The sequence below is a fragment of the Nomascus leucogenys genome, chromosome 14, assembly GCF_006542625.1.
Source record: "Nomascus leucogenys isolate Asia chromosome 14, Asia_NLE_v1, whole genome shotgun sequence".
Classification (NCBI taxonomy): Eukaryota; Metazoa; Chordata; class Mammalia; order Primates; family Hylobatidae; genus Nomascus; species Nomascus leucogenys.
In genome coordinates, this window is record NC_044394.1 from 37,431,865 (window position 1) to 37,450,026 (window position 18,162).

Genomic DNA, 18,162 nt, shown 5'->3' on the forward strand with positions numbered 1-18,162 from the left:
TTACTTTTTACGCTAAAGAACAGAAACCAAACTGCCATACTGTCTTTAAACTAGATTTAAAAAATATTCCTTTCTGTGGGGAGCCAAAAAACAAATTAAATGAACAAAAAATAAATAAATTAGATTTAAGGAATAAATTATTTCTCTTCTCTCACCCCAACTCAGTATCAGTAAAGAGACACTGATCTTTTAAATTTAATGGTCATATAATATATGTGTGCTTTTTCATTGAAGTCAGGTTCAAAATATTTCAGAAGCATATATAATACAAATAATTTTTTAAGGCAAGCAGAAAAAAAAAATGTTTAAAAATGAGATCCCACCTTACCCCCAGACCATTCATTTAGGCAAAAGAGTAAGAAGCAAAAATTGGTACAAATATACAAATATCAAAATCAAGAAGAGAAAAGAAAGTAAATCCAGGAACACCAGACCAACTTCTTTGACTACAAAGACCACGCTCTGTGCATAATATCTAGCATACAAGAGGCTTCAACAATACTTCTTTTACATGGTGGTGAATACATGGTCTGTGTGAACTTAGTCAATAGTACTGTGCCAGATCTAAGTTAAAAGATGTTCTACACCATACATTAAAGAGTAAATTTTGCTGTAGTGAAGACTTAACCACAGAAAGTAAAGGTTTGAAAGGACCATGATGACAGCTAATCTTACCCAAGGGTCAGTTCTTTTAAAACCATTTACTCAAGGAATAATGCCTACGAGCCTTCAATATCTTTTATAGGCAATTAGTTCATTTCCTTAAATCAGTTACATAACCCATATAATCTGGCAAAGGCAAGTTAGAGTTGTAAAAGTAAATAAATCCTTCCCCTTGTTAAAGGACTCACACAGAAATCAGCCTAGACAAGAATGATTACATTACAAATGTTATTTAGTCCCACAAAGCCTAAAGCAAACTAATCAAAATAAGAAATACAGATCTTCTCTCCTGTACAAATCAATTCCATAATAAGTGAAATCCAGAAATAAATTTCAAAAGGAAAACTGGAAAACAGTCGACAATTAACAAAGAACTTTTTAAGGATTTTTTTTTTAAATCACTTCAAACTAAAGTCACTGTGCCAAAATAAGATATACACAGCATTTTGGAAACACACAGGAAGAAGATCAACACAGAAAATGGAATAGGATAAAATGGAGGGGTTTTCTACTGCTCTAAAGATGGCTCTATTTCACATGGCAGAACCCACACATATGTCCACTAAATGCTTCAATCTACTTCTATGTTAAAAACAAAATGACAACAACAAGCGCAATGTGAGAACCTAAAAGATTTGTTGAAAATAAAAATATGACTGCTTAACTTAAAATTCACTACAGTAGCCCCCCAACCTGTTATCCACAGAAGGTATGTTCCAAGTTCCCCCATATATCCCTGAAACCATGGATAGTACCATGCCCTATATAACTGTATATACCTATGACAAAGTTTAATTTATAAACTAAGCACAGGAAGAGATTAATCACAATAAATAATAATAAATGATAAAATAGAACAATTATAACCATATGCCAGTATCACTACTCTTGCACTTTGGAGCCATTAGTAAGTAAAATAAGGGCTGCTTGAACACAAGCAGTCAATACCCACAGTAAATCTGATAATCAAGAGGGTTACTAAGTTGACTAACAGGTGGATAGGGCAGGTAGCATATACAGCATGGATACGTTGGACCAAGGGGTGATTCTGCTCAGATGGGACAGAACAGGAGATTTCATCACACTACTCCAAACAGTGAACAACTTGAAATTTATGAATTGTTTATTTCTGGAATTTTCCATTTAATATTTTTGAACTGCAGTTGACTCTGGATAACTGAAACCATGAAAAGTAAAACTATAAATAAGGGTGGACTACTGTACAGTACTAACAGTAAAATGGACAATTTTGAAACTCCTCCTCAGATTCGCTAAATGATTGGCCTTGTACATTTTCTTATTTTTCTGCAGCTTCCCAGGTATATGGGAAGAACGACAGAAGACTGAGAGACTTCTAGCTAGACACCATTTTAAACAAAACTCTACAATTGTTTTCTAGATCCAAAGGCAATATAATATATCAATGTACAATTTTTTAAAGTAATTCTATTTGAGGCCAAAATAATAGAGTATATTAGTTTTCTTTTCCTGGGTAACAAACTTCTATAAATTTAGCAACTTAAAGCCACACACAATTACTATCTCAGAGTTAACTCACAGATCAGGAGTTCAGAATGCCAGTATTACTACTGGGTCTGGGTCCTTTGTTCAGAGTCTCGCCAGGCTGAAATCATGGTGTCAACCATTGCTGTGGTCTCTCTCACCTGGAGCCCAGGGTCCTCTTTTAAGCTCATTAAGGTTGTTGGCAGAATTCAGTTCCTTGTGGTTGTAGGACCGAAGTCCCCATTTTCTTGCTGGCTGTCAGGTGGGGATCATTTATAGCAACTCAAGGCTGCCTACAGTTTCCTGCCATGTGGCCTTCTCCAAAAATGGCACTTTGTTTCTTCAAGACCAACAATAGAGTATCTGCTGGAGCACTGAATCTTTCTAACATCTTCTATCTCTGACCTCCTGGCCCTCTGTTAAAGGATCTCCCCGAATTAGATCAAGCCCATCCTCTCAAGAAAAGGTGATTTTATTGGATGTACATACAAGGCAGCAAGAATCCTGGAGGACATTTTAGAATTCTGTTTACCACATGCAATTAAAGAAAAAGAGCTTCCTAGTGATAAAGTTCTATATAAAACCTTGCATACAGAAGAATGCATAAGCCACATATGCTTCAGAGGATCTTCAAATAGTATTTTTTGTGTTTTATATTTTAATAAAATTGAACAACAAATGGTTTGAGATTATAATCTCAGATAAATTATTAGAGATTAATTTACTCATTCAAGTTTAATTAGGGTAGAACCCTTTAGTGATGTTTTGGCTGGTATATCCCAAAAAGAAGCCAATGTACCAACCTGGCTCCACAGTATCAAGGACAAAGTCCACCCATGGATCACTGCAGCAACTCAGGACACATTGGGTAGAAGAATAAAAAAGGGATGTCCACCAAGAAAAAGCAGTCACCTACATAATTTCTAGAAGAGCCCAGACCAACTATCAATATTAAGTAAGACTTTCAAGTCTGTTTTCTCAGTGCAATTCTAAAGAAGCATACTTAGAAATGTTTGAAAAAAGAAGTTACCATGATGCAGGAGGAATATAAGAAGAAGAACAAATTCTTTAAAGCCAATACTGTGATTGTTGGACTAAAAAATAATAATAAAGTTCTAAATAGCAGCAATGATAAAGCTAAAAATTGAATTAGTAAATTAGAAGGCAAACACATAGGGAAAAATGATGAAAAGATAAGATTGTGAAGAAAAAGCAAGAGACATGGGAGATATTTATCCTTCTAGGCTATATGATAGCAGGTTATGACAGAGACTAGCTTAGCTATTCATCAAACCTATTTCTTCTTCCTCCTGATCACATAGCTAGAGTATATTTCCAAGCCTCCTTTGCAGTGATTGACCTCTGGCCAATATAATATTGGCAGAAGTGAGATGTGCCACTTATAAGCTTGATCCCTAAAAAACCTCCAGGCATTACTTACTCTCTTTCCCCTTCTGTGGTACCCTTGAAAGCCACAAGGTGGAAGAGTCCCAGATCTCTTGAGAGTCACCCACCAGGGACATGCAATTTGGTCTTTACATAAGCAAAACATAAAATTTATATTATTAGATTTTAGAGTTTGTCTGTTACAGCAGGGAACATTATTTAATGAATACAGAAACAAGTGTTGGAAATATGGTGTTACCCCCAACAAAAAAATCTAAAATAAAAGACATGGGTTTAGTGGTCAGGCAGTGGGCACTAAGAACATATATTTAACAAGTTAAAAAGCTGAAAAGCCCTATAATACTGTGGCAAAACAACTAGTAAAATTGGAACCTATAATAAGTGAATAGGCATATCACATCCCTACTGGGCCTGTTGCACTATAAGTGAATAAAGAGTAAGAGTTATAGTGTACACTGGTATTTGCTTTCTGCTTTTGGCAAGGTATTACATAAAAACAATAAGCTCAGAAAAGTATTAGCTCATTTGCAGACTGAAATTATAGGGAATAGAAGTAGTCCCAGAAACTTAGGCCTCACAGAGTTAGAAAGCTGAACACATACAGATCTTAAACAGTTTGAGAAAAAAAAAAATAGTAAAAGCTTATGCAGTAAAGTCCCAGGAAGGCTTCTAGTTCAACAAAGTGACTCAACTCTGAGGCAGAGATCAAATTCAAGCATGATCTTACCATCCGCCGTTTCACATCACCTCAATGTAATGCCATCAAACTGAGAAAGAAGCAATGAAGCAAGGGCTATGCTCCCCAACCTCCACTACTTCCCCAAAGAGAGGAGAAGAAAAATACAATAATTCTTGAAAATTATATTTAGGGAAGAACAGTGGATATGGTGTCTGCACAGAACCTATTGGAAAGAGAAAGATGAGATGCCTACTACATTTTGAGGGAATGATAATGTCAAAAAAACACAAATGTGGGCTAAATTTTAATAAACGTTTGTGCCGGGCGCAGTGGCTCATGCCTGTAATCCTAGCACTTTGGGAGGCTGAGGCAGGTGGATCACAAGGTCAAGAGATCGAGACCATCCTGGCCAACATGGTGAAGCCCCATCTCTACTAAAAATACAAAAAACTAGGGAGGCTGAGGCAGGAGAATCACTTGAACCCGAGAAGCAGAGGTTGCAGTGAGCCAAGACCGCGCCAATGCACTCCAGCCTGGCGACAGAGTGAGACTCCGTCTAAAAAAATAAAAATAAACGTTTGTTCAGAACCTTAAACCAACCCTCAGGCAAAAAGCAAAAAGCGGGCAGTAAAAGACATATATAAATGTAAATGTAGACACAATTGCAGATTTAGATATATAGATATAAAGAGAGAAAGAGAAGCATGCCTTCTAAGGAATGTATATTTCCCAGCATCTACTTCAGAAGTGTACATTTAATATATATATAAAATACATAAAAATAAAATATGTATATAAATATATATAATATATAAAAATAAAATATATATATAAATATATATATATGAAAACAAGGAAAAGCCAGCGTGCAGCTAGGAGCTCAAGAGAACAATGAGCAAAGGAGTTCCTTCCAGGGAATCAAGGTCTAAGCAAGGAAATTCCCCTACTACCAGAGCAGAGGAACTTCCCAGGGCCCGCCTAAGTAGATTATATGATTTGTTATGAAGCAGAGAATACTGTTTGTCTCTCATTCTTCCTTTTTCTAAATGAAAGGTTTTGTTATAGTTATTTTATTCTAGCTTCTTCATTGTATATTGGGGGTGGGAGGAGACACCAGTACAGACAACTTGCAATTTTAGTTGAGTAGCTACCAGCTCATGAAGAGCCATGGCTAAATCTTATGGAGAGGGCTGAGCATCCCTGTAAGATACTAGATTTTGAGATGGATGTAGTGACTACATGGGCCATTGGACTGTTGCCCCCTAGGGAAGGAGTGAGTGTGTTCTATGTATGAGAGAAAGAATGAAAAGATATTTGATGACCAGAAGGTAGACTGTGCCAGATACTAGCTATTATTCATCAAACCTATATGCTCCTCCTGTTAGAGAATGAGTGACATTACATTTTCCAGCCCCTCTTGCAGGAGGTATGGCTATATAGTTAAGTTCAGACCAACAGAATATGGGTAGAAGTAATGTGTGGCATCCATGTCTGGCCCTTAGAGACCCTCCCACATGCAGCACTCTGTGGTCTTTCCCCTCTGAAGCAATCTTCAAAGCCATCTTAAAGACGGAAGAGCCATACAATGGAAGGATTCTAAGTCCTTAAATCACCATTACAAAGAAAACCATCACAAACCAGAAACACTATTTTGGGCTTGAGGCAGTGAGAAATAAACCACTTCCTCTCCCTCTTATCTGGGAATTCAAACATTTATTGAACACCTACTATGTACAAAGTACATGGTATTTTCTCTCTCCTATCTCCCTTACATTCTAGGTACTACAAAAGATTTTTTAATGTGTTAACATATGTTTACTCAAGGATCCTGAGATGAAAAATTTTATAGGAGAAATGAAGATTTCTCAGTTAATTAAAAGTCCTGGATTCACAAAAGATTTCTTCATCATTTCTTTATATGACAAAAATATAGCAAACAGCTAATAGTTTACACAGATTGAGTACCACAGTAGACAAATTCATTTCAGCCCAACCTGAATTCTAATGCAGGATCTGACCTTTACAAGTTGTTTGAACTTGAGCAAGTTACTTCCCTCCTCTGGGTCTTAATTTCTTCAGATAATTAAGGAATGAGACCAGCTAGCCTCACATTAAATAAAGTAATATTCTTCATGGCTTCCTCTTTCATCAAAAGGGAAGTAAATTAATTTCTCAAGCAGAGGCCTAGACAAAGCAATTTTTAAAAAGGCAACTTCCATAGAGGCTTTGTACTATACTCTCCTATATTTTAAAAGCTTAGGAAAAACTGAGCCAACCACAATAAAAATTTATCTTAGAAGATAGCTTCATTCCTGTATTCAAAATATGTACCCAGCAATGCTAAGGTATATTGTCACTGATTAATTTTGTTTCTTCACCACTATAAACAATAAAATCATATAATTATTTCTATCAGGTTTATCATCTAGTTTTAAACTCTGCACTTTGTGAAGTATAACACTGACAAAATTTAAAGGAAGAAAGGGGAAATATCTGTATTCCCTGAGGAAAGGGTAACTGGAGAACCTCTTTTGGAGGATCAAATAGATATTATAGATCAAATAGACATCTGAATAGATTATCAAGGCTAGTCGAGACCTAAAATATGATTTGAAATATAATCTATTCCCTCATTCCTCACGGAATAATAAAAACTACAAATGATCTATTCAAGAACACTATTGTTTACAGAACCAAAAAGTACTTTCCATAAACAACTGACTCTTGTATTTGTTGCTGCAGGCTACGTCATCAGGTACATTAAAAATTTTTAATAAAATCATTGTGATAAATTTCAAGTGAGCAAATGCCATTGTAAAACATTACTGACCTTTCACTAATTTAAAAAAAGAAATTTAGATGTTCCTTTTCACTTCGGTGACTTAGGAATGAAAATTTTTTTAAGAAATGTAAATACTGCTAACATATTTATTAATATATAAGCTGTTAATAAATCCTTCTCTTTGATCGTAATTCAAAGCATTTCCCAATAGGCCTTTTTTCACTGACACCTATTAATATCAGAAATATGCATATATAACACGCTATCTTGCTTACGCAGTAAATAATCAGCCAAAGACACATGCAGTACAATTTAAGTCATTAACTAGAAGGAGAACTTTAAAATATCTTGAGCTTCAAATTATATGCAAAGTCAAGGGAAGTATATAAACAATAGAAAAATTTCTTCATAACCTCAATGTAAACCATCACAACTGATCAATATTTACTGAACATCTACAGAGCAAAACAATATAATTGTCCATTGCTCTGTTAAAAAAAATGAAAACATTTTTAATCATGTGTTTCCATAAATATGAAGGACTTCCCTAAAATGATAAGAAACAACTAGACACCTGGTAAAGAGAAACCTGTGTTTAACTCCACACTGATAAAGCCACTGGCCAACCTATCATAAACCCAAGACCTACTTGCTTCATGGCAGTCTCTCCAATTTTGTCTGAATGTTTGCGGATGCTCTCCAGAAAGTCTTTGAGATCGGACATAGAAACATCTTTTATTTCTTCCCGAAGCTTGGGGATGTTGTCCACCATCACCTTGCAGAATCGATAGTGGCTTACTTGAGGCAGGTAGGTATGCTCTAGATGTTCCAGAGTTTTCAGTGCAGGGTAATGCCTACAAAAGGAATTGATCACCTTTAGCTCACTCATTTCTTTAGGGTTAGGCAAAATGTCTAGCCTGAATTGGTTTTCACTGTGCATTAACACAAAATCCGCATGACGTTTTAATCAGAACATCGTGAAAAGAATCTCAAATTATTAAAAACTAATACATACTTTAAAAGACCGGGAAATTATAATCAAAAAAAGATTTTATCCAAAGAATGCATAAGATTTAAAATAGCTACCAATAAAATTAATGACATAAGAGAAATAAAAGGGGCCAGGCTTGGTGGATCATGCCTGTAATCCCAACACTTTGGGAGGCCAAGACAGGTGGATCAATTGAGGTCAGGAATTTGAGACTAACTGGGTCAACACTGTAAAACCCCATCTCTACTAAAAATACAAAAATTAGCTGGGCGTGGTGGCGCAAGACTGTGATCTCAGCTACTCAGGAAGCTGAGGCACGAGAATCATTTGAAACCCGGAGGCAAAGGTTTCAGTTAGCTGAGATCATGCCACTGCACTCCAGCCTAGAGGATGAAGTGAGACTCAGTCTTAAAAAAAGAGAAATAAAAGGAAAAAAAGAATGATCATCTCGATGCCAAAAAAAAAAAAAAATTCGTCCTATAAAATGAAGTATCCAAGTCTAGACTTCCAACTATGGTACACAGAAAAGCTTGGCAAATCTTCTATCCAAAGAAAACAAATGTAAACTATCCAAAACAACTATTTCAGGGTTCTGGAAACTAAACAAAAGAGAACAACAAATCAAGAAGTGTTTATTCATAATAACTGCTCAACAGTGGGACTCTGTAGCTTTCTTGCCTGGGGCTACTTCCATCACCCTCCCCCTCTAAATTCCTCCACCCCTGGTCATTGGCCATGGCTAGTCATGAAAGCCAGAAGCTTTCCTGAGATGAGGGGCTGACATAATTTGGAGCAGAAGGCAAAAAACTCATATTGAGAGATGCTGTTAGTGAAAGTAGCGAACTCAGTAAAAATAAATAAATAAATAAATAAATAAATAAATAAATAAGAAAAGTCTCCAGCTCCACTGGTTGAAAGTTATAATTTGGGTTGGGGCAAACAACAGACCAAAGGACTAATCAGAAATTTAATGGGAAAGTCATAGAAATAACAGACCTACAGAAGGGCTTGATAAACTCTCTGCAAGTTGCTAGCTGGCTGAGAGGCTATGCATACTTGCAGGCGACACCTAAAAGGGTCTAAGCAATCCACACGTCCCTGGCTGACTAGGAGGCTGTAAGACAGGCACATGGGAAACCGAAGAAGGTAGGTAAAAGCTTAAGCTGACTTTAAAACTGCTTTTAATGTAGTCCCTAACCCATATACAAACTCATTAGCAAAGACTGGAAACTTTACTCACTCAAGTTTGTTTGAGCATAACCTCTAACCAATCATTAGCTGATGACTATTTAAAAATCAAAGTGAAATATGATACCTTGCCAGATAAACAAAGACAGAAAATTCCTTGCTAGCAGACCTGCCTTACAAGAAACACTAAAGGAAGCCCGAAAGGAAATGACAGCAGATGGTAACTGGAATTCACAGAAAGAAACGAAGAACATGGGAAATAGTAAATACATGCTAAATATGAAAGACAAATAAAAATATTTTTCTCTTTTCTTAACTTCTTTAAAAGATAAGATTTTTTAAAGCAATGATTATAACACTGTATCATTGGGTTTACAAAATATTTAAGTGTAGTATATCTAACAATAACAGCACAGAAAAGTAGGAAAGAAATGGAACTAATTGAAGCAAAACTGCTACTATATATTACACCAAATTTATATCAGCAATGACCTCCAGTAAACTGTGATAAGATGCATATTATAATCCATAGAGCAACCTCTAAAAAAACCAAAAATATATATCATTTGAAAATCAACAAAAGAATTCAAATAGTACACTAAAAATATGTAACACAAAAGAAAGCAGTAAAGGAGCAACAAAAACAAACAAAAAAAAGACATGAAAAATATAGAAAACAAAGAACAAAATCCAACAATATCAATAATTACATTAAACGTGAATGGACTAAGCACTCCAATTGGAAGGACAACATTGTCGGGACTTAAAAAGCATGATCCAACTACATATTGTCTACAAGAAACACACTTAGATTCAAAGATACAAATAGATTGAAAGTAAAAGAGGAAAGAAGATATGCCATAAAAAAAAGTAACCGCAAGGCTGGGCACAGTGGCTCACACCTATAATGCCAACACTTTGGGAGGTCAAGGTGGGTGGATCACTTGAGCTCAGGAGTCTGAGATCTGCCTGGGCAACAAGGCAAAACCTCATCTCTACCAAAAAAATTACAAAAAAATTAGCCAGGTGTGGTGGCATGCACCTGTAGTCCCAACTACTTGGGAAGCTGAGGTGGGAGGATCACTTAAACCTGGGTGGGCAGAGGTTGCAGTGAGCTGAGATCAGGCCACTGCATTCTAGCCTAGGTAACACAGTGAGACCCGTCAAAAAAAAATAAAAAATAAAGGAATCACAAAAGAGCTGAAATGGCTTTATTAATATGAGATACAAAAGACTTTAAGCCAACAAATATTGCTAGTAACACAGAGGGACATTCCATAAAAATAAAGGGGATGATATTTGTCTAATAGGGAAAGCTTCTATAAGCATAGGAGGACAAATAAAATTAAGATTAATAAAGCTGAATAGGTAAAAACGAAATAAGTTATGCAAAGAAAACATAAGAATAAAGAGAAAAACTGGTAAAGTTTATTTGTAATGTGTACCTAAAAGATTAATAGACTGGGCGTGGTGGCTCACACCTGTAATTCCAGCACTTTGGGAGGCTGAGGCGGGCAGATCACTTGCAGTCAGGAGTTCAAGACAAGCCTAGGCAACATGGTGAAACCTCTTCTCTACTAAAAATACAAAAATTAGTCGGGCATGTTGGTGGGAGCCTATAATCCCAGCTACTCAAGGGGCTGAAGCAAGAGAATCGCTTGACCCTAGGAGACGGAGGGTGCAGTGAGCTGAGATCACACCACTGCACTCCAGCCTTGGTGATAGAGTAAGACTCCATCTCAAAGGAAAAAGATTAATGAACTTGAGTTGTTTTTGTAAAAAAAACAAAGAAAATTCGCAAAAGAACCAAAAAGGGCCAACATATGAAAAAACAAATGTTTAACTGACATGTGAAAAAATGCAAATCAAATTACCAAAGATTTCTTAAGAAATAATTTGTATTACATCAAAGGTTTCAATAATGGAATTCACAGCCAGCTGACAAACAAGTTTTTATTAATGACACAAGTTTTCAATGAAGAATTTTAGCAAAACAACTATTTTAAGCAATTGCATTTCCAAACCAAAAAAAGATGCACAGCAGTATGTATAAGCCTCTTGAATTATAGAATTATTTATATTAGCAAATAAAAAAACTAACCTAGATGTCTAATAAGAAGTAGTAAAAGGCTAATAAAATATCAAAACATTTACAATATTGTTGAATGAAAATCACTTCAAAAAATAGATCTAATTGCCTCTTGGCCTTTTGGCTAAGATCAAATTTAATATCTGACAGATCTTATCAGTTTAATATCTGATACATCCTCTTATCAGAGGACAATATTTATTAAACGGATTTTTGCAGCAGGGAGATAAAATGGGAACTTATTTAGTCCACTCCATGCATCAACCTGACATTGCAGTACCTCCAGGAATGGTGCTCCAATTGAAAAAAAAAAAAAAATAGATCTTACAAGTATAATGATAATATTCTTCAAAATTATAAATACTTACACATACAAATTATGAACATGTATGCATATATGAGATATATATCACTGGAAGCACACATACACACAAAAGTAGAGAGCAAAATGAGAAAAATAAATACAAAAATGTTAGCCAAGATATTTTTCCTTTGGATGGCAATATTACGAGATAATTTCCTTTGGATGGCAATATTACAAGATAATTTTCTCCTTCATACTTTTAATTTCCTAATTTCCATGTTTCCCATGATATATTTGGTACAGGAAAAATTCAGTACCATCCTTAAAAAGAAAAAAGACTTATAGCTCTATTTTGGACTTTAAGAATGGTTTTCACAGCAGATACTTAAACTCTTCTTGCTCCAATGAATTTAGTACCACAAATGCTAAAGACTAGAAACTGGTTTTACTGTTTTGTTTTGTTTTGTTTTGTTTTAATGTTTTCCCTCATTTGTTCAAAAAATCAAAGTCTTTGTTTAAGTAAATGGAAGGAAGAAAGTTTTATTCCCCCTAAATTTAGAAATAAAAGTACAAATATAGTTAAATCTGAAATCATTGCTCTTATTAAAATTTTACAGGCTCAAAAACAATACAATTCACATGGTTTAGTGTAAACAGAATGGTGTTTATACTACAATTAGGTATGAAGAGCTATGTGCAATAAAATGCAATTCCTCTAGAGAGAAACTTTAGAACGGATAGAAAGCCAGAAATTAAGCCAAAAAGATAAACACACTTTGGGGTTTAGTTATATTTTGGAACATTGTTTATAGAATGAGGAAAATTCAACAATGTTGTCTGCAGACGCAAGGCACATTCACTGATGAGACACATGGCTCATGCTGAAAACATCTGGTCTGTCAAATAGCTCCACATTTTTCAAGGCTAATTAGTACAAAACCCAGTGATTCCTGGCAACAAAGAATGTCACCCTATTTCCCCATTGTCCCTTCCCAGTATAGTCACATTTTAACTATAACAAATCAGTAATATTCAAATATCTAGTCTATTTCAATATCCGTGACAGGTTAAAGAATGATAGCCAACTAACACCTGTACAGCAGGCACCAAAAGAAAAAAATTATGTCCAGTGACCACGGAAATCCAAAATTAGATTTTGACGTACTTTTGACAATCTCCAAACATTATTAAAACTGAATCAAAAGGCAAATTCCTAAGTTTCACTTGCATATGTGGTCACTCTCTCCCCTCTTCTCACACAGGCTCCTTAACAGAGATACAATCAGAACTAAAGTAAAGAAAATAAAAGCAGAGAATAAAAGGGAGGAAGGCAGGGAAAGAGGTTCTAAATAATCATACAAACTGAATAACCATGATCAGAATAACAGACATGGCTGAATGCTAAGGCAAGAAGAAGAATACTGATTCTGAGCAAATTAAGTTTTGGTACTTTCTTGCCATACCATGGAATTCTTTCACAGTGATGGTTTTTAAAATTCTAGGAAGTGATCCTTGAAAGCAAATTGCAACTATCTATAAGAAATTTTTTAAAATTCAGAGTATGATAAAATATGAAATAAAAGCTTTCATCACAGAAAAATATTAGTGTCATTCCTAATCAAAGAGCATCATTAACAAATATGTAATTTCTTCCGTGCGCTAGAGATAGAAAGATGTTCAGATGTCTTTCCCCAGGGAGCACAAAATGCAGTAGAAAAATCAGTATTTATAGCTTAAAAAAAAAAAAACAGACTTCCAGCTACAAAAGCCTAACAAGGAACAGACATGATCTCTCACTTTATAAACAAGTAGAATATTGGCAAAAATATATGAAGCAGCCATTTTCAGACATTGGACATCAGGCAACATAGAACTGCTATCTCTGTAAAAAGGGAAACAAATAAGGTGAGTTTAATAATTACCAGGATTATCTACCTAAAGTTGACTTCTAGGTCATGGGCACAGCCAGAAAAAATCAAAACAGAGCTCAGCAGCCTTGCTGACTTAAAGAATCAGTGATAGTAGCCCAGGAAAGTTGATGCAGCTTGAAGTTGTGTGGCAGAGTTCCCCAAAAAAAGAGCAATGCAGAAAAAGAACTGCAGAATTTACACAGGGGTTCCCTTGAGTCTGCTAAGTACTAGGACAGGCATAGGGAAAGTGAAATTCCACATGGATAGGTAAAAAGAAGGAAGGAAGGGAGAGAGTGGGAGACCAGCCAGGGGAAGGTAAGATGAACACTTCAACAATCTCAGACAAGGCAGATAAACATTCAAACTCTGAACAGTCAAAGTGAAGAGTCGTTGGGTACTCCTGAGCTATTCAGAGTAGATTATAGAGGGATCAAGTCTTACTTAGTAAAGCTGAACTCCCCTGGAATAAAGGTGGGCCTTTAAGCAGAGCTTAAAAATTGGGTTTGAAGGTAACAAACTGATCTGCAATCAACTGACCATTTGCTAAAACAAAGCCCAACACTCTCTAAAGGAAAAAAAAAAGCACCCCAAAATCCAGAGACTCATCAACATAATGTTCATTAATCAATCAAAAATTTCTAGACATGAAAAGAAGCAAAGAACTGACCTACAACCAGGAAAAACAAAATCAGTCTGCAGAAAGATCTAAAAAAATACCAGAAGTGGCAGAATTCACAAAGAAGTACATAAAACAGCAATTAGAACAATGTACATGTAAGTAAAGAAAAACAAATAATAGAAGAAATAAAACATAAAAGGCTAAATGTAACTTCTATACAAGAAAAATACATTATCTGAAATGTAAATGTCACTGAAAGGGACTAAAACATTACACAATGCAAATGAGAGAGATCAACGTGCTTGAACACAGCCATAAAATCTATCTCAAATAAAGCACAGAGAGGACTGAGGGGGTGGGGAGAAAAGATCTTCAAGTCACCTGTGGGGTTAATCAAGCTGTCCAACATAAATATTAATATAACTGAAGTCCCAAAATGGTGATGGGAAAAGGACAAAAAAAGAGTTTGAAGAAATAATGTCAACATTTTCCAGATTTTATGAATATTGTAAACCCACAGATCCAAGAAGCTAAACAAACCACAAGCAGGATAAATACACACATGTGTGCACATATTTACACCAAAGTGCACAAAATCAAACTGCCTGAAAACAAATGATAAAGACAAAAGTTTTAAAGCAGCTGGAGAAAAGACACATTACTTACAGGGAGACAAAGGTAAGGCTACTTATACATCTCTCAGAAACTGCAGAAGCCAGAAGACAATGAAATCATGTCTTATGAACTAATGAAACTATAAACCTCAAATTCTATATCCATCAAGGATATTTTTTTAAATGAAGGTAAACAATGAGATACCATTTCACACCCACCAGGATGGCTACATTAAAGTCAAATAATATGGATTTTTTTTTTTTTGAAACAGACTCTCACTCTGTCGCTCAGGCTGGAGTGCAATGAGCGATCTCGGCTCAGTGCAACCTCCGCCTCCCTGGTTCAAGCAATCCTTATGCTTCAGCCCCTCCGAGGAGCTGGGATTACAGACACACACCACCACACCCGCCTCATTTTTGTATCTTTAGTAGGGATGGGGTTTCACCATGTTAGCCAGGCTGGTCTCAAACTCCTGGGCTCAAGCAATCCTCCCACCTTGGCCTCTCAAAGTGCTGGGATCACAGGCGTAAGCCACCACGCCTGGCCTGGGTAGACAATAATAAGTATTGACTAGGCTATGCAGAAATTGGAAACATCTATGCTGCTGTTGGGAAGATAAAAAGGTGCAGGTGCTTTGGAAAAGAATCTAACAGTTCCTCAAAATGGTAAAACATACAGAGAGAGAAAGTGCACCAAATGTTTACCATGTGACCCAGAAATTCTGCTCCTAAGTATATTCACAAGAAAACTGAAAGCATATGCTCACACAAAAGCTTGTAAATGAACATTTGTAGCAGCATTATTCATAATAGTTAAAAAGTGATAATAACCTAAATGTCCATCAACTGATGAAAAGGTATATAAAAGGTATATAAAAGCAGTATATCTATACAATGAGAGAGTATTCAGGCATAAAAAGGAATGAAACAGTGATACATGCTGCAACATGAATGAATCTTGAAAACCTTCCATTATGTTAAGTGGAAAAAGTCAGACACAAAAGGCTGCATATTGTATGATTCCATTTATATGAGATGTTCAGAATAGGCAAATCTATGGAGACAGAAAGTAGATTAGTGGTTGCCAGGGCAGAGAGGAAAGAGGAATGGGTACAAGGAATGGGTACCCTTTTTGGGGTAATGAAAATGTCCTAGAATCAGCTAGTGATGATGATGTTACAACCACGTAAATGTACTAAATTCTATTCAACTGTACACTTAAAAATGATGAATGTTATGATATATGAATTGTAATTCAATTTAAAAACTGAAAGTGAAATACTTTTTTCAGAAATACTGTATTTCTGAGAGAATTCATAGCCAGCAGACTGATCCAACAAGGCCATCATTAAAAAGTCAGGAAACAACAGGTGCTTGAGAGGATGTGGAGAAATAGGAACACTTTTACATTGTTGGTGGGACTGTAAACTAGTTCAACCATTGTGGAAGTCAGTGTGGCGATTCCTCAGGGATCTAGAACTAGAAATACCATTTGACCCAGCCATCCCATTACTGGATATATACCCAAAGGATTATAAAACATGCTGCTATAAAGACACATGCACACATATGTTTATTGCGGCATTATTCACAATAGCAAAGAGTTGGAACCAACCCAAATGTCTAACAACCATAGACTGGATTAATAAAATGTGGCACATATACACCATGGAATACTATGCATCCATAAAAAATGATGAGTTCATGTCCTTTATGGGGACATGGATGAAGCTGGAAACCATCATTCTCAGTAAACTATTGCAAGGACAAAAAACCAAACACCACATGTTCTCACTCATAGGTGGGAATTGAAAAATGAGAACACATGGACACAAGAAGAGGAACATTACACTCCGGGGACTGTTGTGGGGTGGGGGGAGGGGGCAGGGACAGCATTAGGAGATATACCTAATGCTAAATGACAAGTTAATGGGTGCAGCAAAACAACATGGCACATGGATACATATGTAACAAACCTGCACATTGTGCACATGTACCCTAAAACCTAAAGTATAATAATAAAAATAAAAAGAAAAAAATAAAAAAAATTAAGTGAATACAAGTGAAAAATAAAAAAAATTAAAAAAAATTTATTAACTTCAAAAAAAAAAATATTAAAGGATGTCATTTAACCAAAAGGGAAAAATAATACCAGATACAAACTTGGATCTACACTTAAAATAATGTGGGTAAATATGTGAGAGTTTTTCTCTTTAATTTTTAAATTTCTTTAAAAGTTACAGCAAAAATGAACATGTGTGGCACTACACTATATTGTTGTCATAGGTCTTATGACATAATAACATAACAATAAAAACATGACAACAATGACATAAGGGAGGGTAAAATGGAAGAGTATCATTATAAGAATCTTGCATTGTGTGTGATTTGGTGTAATATTTAAAGACTCATTGTAAGTTATACATTGTAAAGATAGAAGGAACTGGGAAAAAAATAAAATACAGTCAGCCCTTCATATTTGCATGTTCCAGATCTGTGAATTCAATCAACTATATTGATCAAAAATATTTTTTAAAAAACACAAATAAAACCAAACAGTGTAACAACTACTTACATAGCATTTACATTGTATTAGGTATTCTAAGTAATCTAGAGACAACTGAAAGTTTTAGGAGGATGTGTATAGATTGTATGCAAATACCATGCCATTTTATATAAGGGACTTCAGCGTCTACACCTAGTCCCCTATCCCACGGGTTCTGTAACCAATACACTGAGGCTACCAAGGAAAAATTGCAAAACAAAGAGGTATAAATAACAGGGCATTACTAAATATAAAACAACAAAGTGAAATATAGAAATTGATTTTTTAAAAAGACAAGAATAAAGAGAAGGAACAAAGAACAGGTAGGATAAATGGAAAATACATTAGAAGACAGTAGATTTAAACCCGTATGTTGATAATTGTATGAAATGTAAAAGACCTAAATAGTCTAATTTAAAAACAGAGATGGTCAGATGAGAGATTTTTAAAGAAAGCAAGATCATTCTACAGAATAACTGGCCTGTAATCTTCAAAAGTAATAAAGTCATGAAAGGCAAGGAAAGGCTGAAGACAGTTCCAGACTGAAAAAGACTAAAGAGACATGACAACTAAAAGCAACATGTGATTTGAACTGGATTATTTTGCTAGAAAGAACATGATTGAGACAATTGGCAAAACTTGAATTGGGTATGCTGATTAGGTGCTAGAAATATTTCAAAGCTAATATCCATTCTCTATTGCACTGTGGTTGCATAGAAGAATGTCTTTATCTGTAGGAACCACACTAAAGTAATTGGGGATGACGGTGTGTCATGTTAGCAACTTACTTTCAACTGGTTCAAGAAAAAGACACTGTTATTTATACTGAACTTAAGAAGGTCTAAAAATAAAATTTTTTGAAACCCAC

At 35.4% G+C, this 18,162-nt stretch overlaps 1 protein-coding gene and 1 non-coding gene across 7 annotated transcripts in view; one reads left to right on the forward strand and one right to left on the reverse strand.

The window, feature by feature from the left end:
• EXOC6B (exocyst complex component 6B) overlaps nucleotides 1-18,162 on the reverse strand; it is a 652,095-nt gene that overhangs the window by 537,286 nt on the left and 96,647 nt on the right. For all 6 annotated transcript variants that reach the window (XM_030828178.1, XM_030828177.1, XM_030828176.1 and 3 more), the window contains exon 6: nucleotides 7,684-7,888. In XM_030828178.1, the coding sequence (XP_030684038.1) occupies nucleotides 7,684-7,888 (205 nt within the window). The remainder of the gene's footprint in view (nucleotides 1-7,683; nucleotides 7,889-18,162) is intronic.
• On the forward strand, nucleotides 11,407-11,604 carry LOC115838502. The gene has a single exon (XR_004033520.1). It is a non-coding gene; the product is annotated as a U2 spliceosomal RNA (small nuclear RNA).